Below are 2,251 nucleotides of genomic sequence, written 5' to 3' on the forward strand. Positions count from 1 at the left end.
ATACTGCAAAAAGCAAGATATTATTTTAGATTGGATTGAATTTTAATTACTTTTTCACATTAAGATGAGCACTGTTTTCTGAAGCTAAAACCCTAATATTTCATTTTTTATTTTTCTATTTTACTCATAGAATGGCTTAATGGAAGAGACAAATGATTAGTGTTTGAGGAGATGAGACTTTCTAGTTAATTTTTTCTGATTTAATAGCTGAGGATCTTGAAAGATATTTCAATAACTCAATCACCTCACTAATAAAAAGGCCAAACCATCCTAATTGTATAGCAGTGTTGTATTTAACTTATATTTTCTCATTTTTGCTAACAGGTTATCAAGAAAAATTTCATGGCTACTGATAATTTTACAGTGGTCACAGAGTTCATTCTTTTAGGACTCACGGACAATCCAGAACTGAAAGTTTTCCTCTTTGTGCTGTTCCTTCTCATCTATGCTGTTTCCTTGGTGGGGAATCTAGGAATGCTCTTTCTAATCCAAATAACTCCCAAACTCCAGACTCCTATGTACCATTTCCTTAGTTGTCTGTCCTTTGTTGATGCCTGCTATTCATCAGTCTTTGCACCCAAAATGCTACTCAACTTCTTCGTGGAACTAGAGACCATCTCATTCTCTGCTTGCATTGTGCAATACTTTTTCTTTGTAGCCCTTCTTACCACGGAAGGTTTCTTGCTGGCTGCAATGGCTTATGACCGCTACATGGCCATTGCCAACCCTTTACTTTACACAGTAGCTATGACGAAAATGGTTTGTGTGGTCTTGGTCATTGGCTCATGTGTAGGCGGCTTCATCAACTCATTGACACACACAATAGGTTTGGTGAAACTTTCTTTCTGTGGGCCAAATGTCATCAGTCATTTCTTCTGTGACCTCCCTCCTCTACTGAAGCTGTCATGTTCTGACACATCCTTGAATGAACTGTTGCTTTTGATCTTTTCTGGCGTCATTGCCATGATCACCTTTTTGACTGTGATGGTCTCCTATGTCTTCATTGTTGCTGCTATCCTGAGGATTCGCTCAGCTTCAGGGAGACATAAAGCCTTTTCCACCTGCGCATCTCATCTGACAGCTGTGACTTTATTCTATGGCTCTATAAGTTTTAGTTATATTCAACCCAGCTCCCAATATTCCTTAGAACAAGAAAAGGTTGTTTCGGTGTTTTATACCTTGGTGATCCCTATGTTAAACCCTTTGATTTACAGCCTGAGGAACAATGAAGTTAAGGAGGCTGTGAAACGGGCAATAGAAATGAAATATTTCCCTTGTTAATTTTCTGCACTACGTATTCGACAATAGTTTCCAAAAAGTGTTTTAGATAACGAAATTTATTTGCACTTACTAAAATTTTTACCCAGAAGGAGTCTTAAGAGTTTATTTAATTAAAAACGTATGCTTTTCAGTGAAAAAAAGAACAGAGGCTATTAATACAAGCTATAGGATGGATTCCTTATTATGTAAACGATTATGAAATAAATATGAAGAGCTAGCTAAAATTAGGGCAATGAGACTATTTATTCTCCTACATATGGTTAGAAATTAATAGATACATATTTGTAAATCTATGTTCAGAAACAAACATGCAAATGCAGAGATAAGATAAAATTCACACAAAAAATAATATACCCGTTGGGGCCAGAGTACAGAGTAAGTCCTGGCATGTGGTCCATTCAGATTTAATCTTTAGCATCCTATGTTGTCCTGTGAGCATCACCATGAGTGATTCCTGAGTGTAGAGCTAAAGAAAAAAATGTGAACATCACCGGTGTAGCCACAAATCAAACAAAACAAAAATAGATTACCTGTAACTAGGTCTCTTTACTGAATGCAATAAAAAGTAAAACATTTCAAAATAAAATAATTTAGTACTGGAATTTTCCATCGAAGAGCAAGGTATACGTTCCTGAAATTACTCAAGTCATCTATATTCATTCTTTATTTTTTTTATTGTTTTTGCTTGTTTGTCTGTTTTGGGGCCACACCTGGTGACGCTCAGGGGTTACTCCTGGCTATGCGCTCAGAAATCACTCCTGCCTTGGAGACCATCTGAGACCCTGGGGGATTGAACTGCAGTCAGTTCTACTCTAGCACTGGCAAGGCAGACACTTTACAGCTCCACACCACAACTCCAGCCCCTCATTCTTACAAATAAACAAAGAAATGGGGCCGGAGAGATGGCGCAGCAGTAGGGTATTTGCCATGCACAAGGCTGATCCAGAACAGACCACTGTTCAATGCCCCA

The 2,251-nt window shown here is 37.8% G+C and overlaps 1 protein-coding gene across 1 annotated transcript; it reads left to right on the forward strand.

The window, feature by feature from the left end:
• The first annotated feature begins 342 nt into the window (after positions 1 to 342).
• On the forward strand, positions 343 to 1,281 carry LOC126017750 (olfactory receptor 1052-like). The gene has a single exon (XM_049779803.1). It carries the CDS (start codon positions 343 to 345, stop codon positions 1,279 to 1,281), a length of 939 nt encoding a protein of 312 aa, XP_049635760.1.
• Positions 1,282 to 2,251: the final 970 nt, after the last annotated feature.

The sequence above is a fragment of the Suncus etruscus genome, chromosome 9, assembly GCF_024139225.1.
Source record: "Suncus etruscus isolate mSunEtr1 chromosome 9, mSunEtr1.pri.cur, whole genome shotgun sequence".
Taxonomy (NCBI): domain Eukaryota; kingdom Metazoa; phylum Chordata; class Mammalia; order Eulipotyphla; family Soricidae; genus Suncus; species Suncus etruscus.

Bases quoted from the DNA above. Each gene is read 5' to 3' on its own strand.
- LOC126017750 (XM_049779803.1), top strand. From the start codon at position 343: ATGGCTACTGATAATTTTACAGTGGTCACAGAGTTCATTCTTTTAGGA.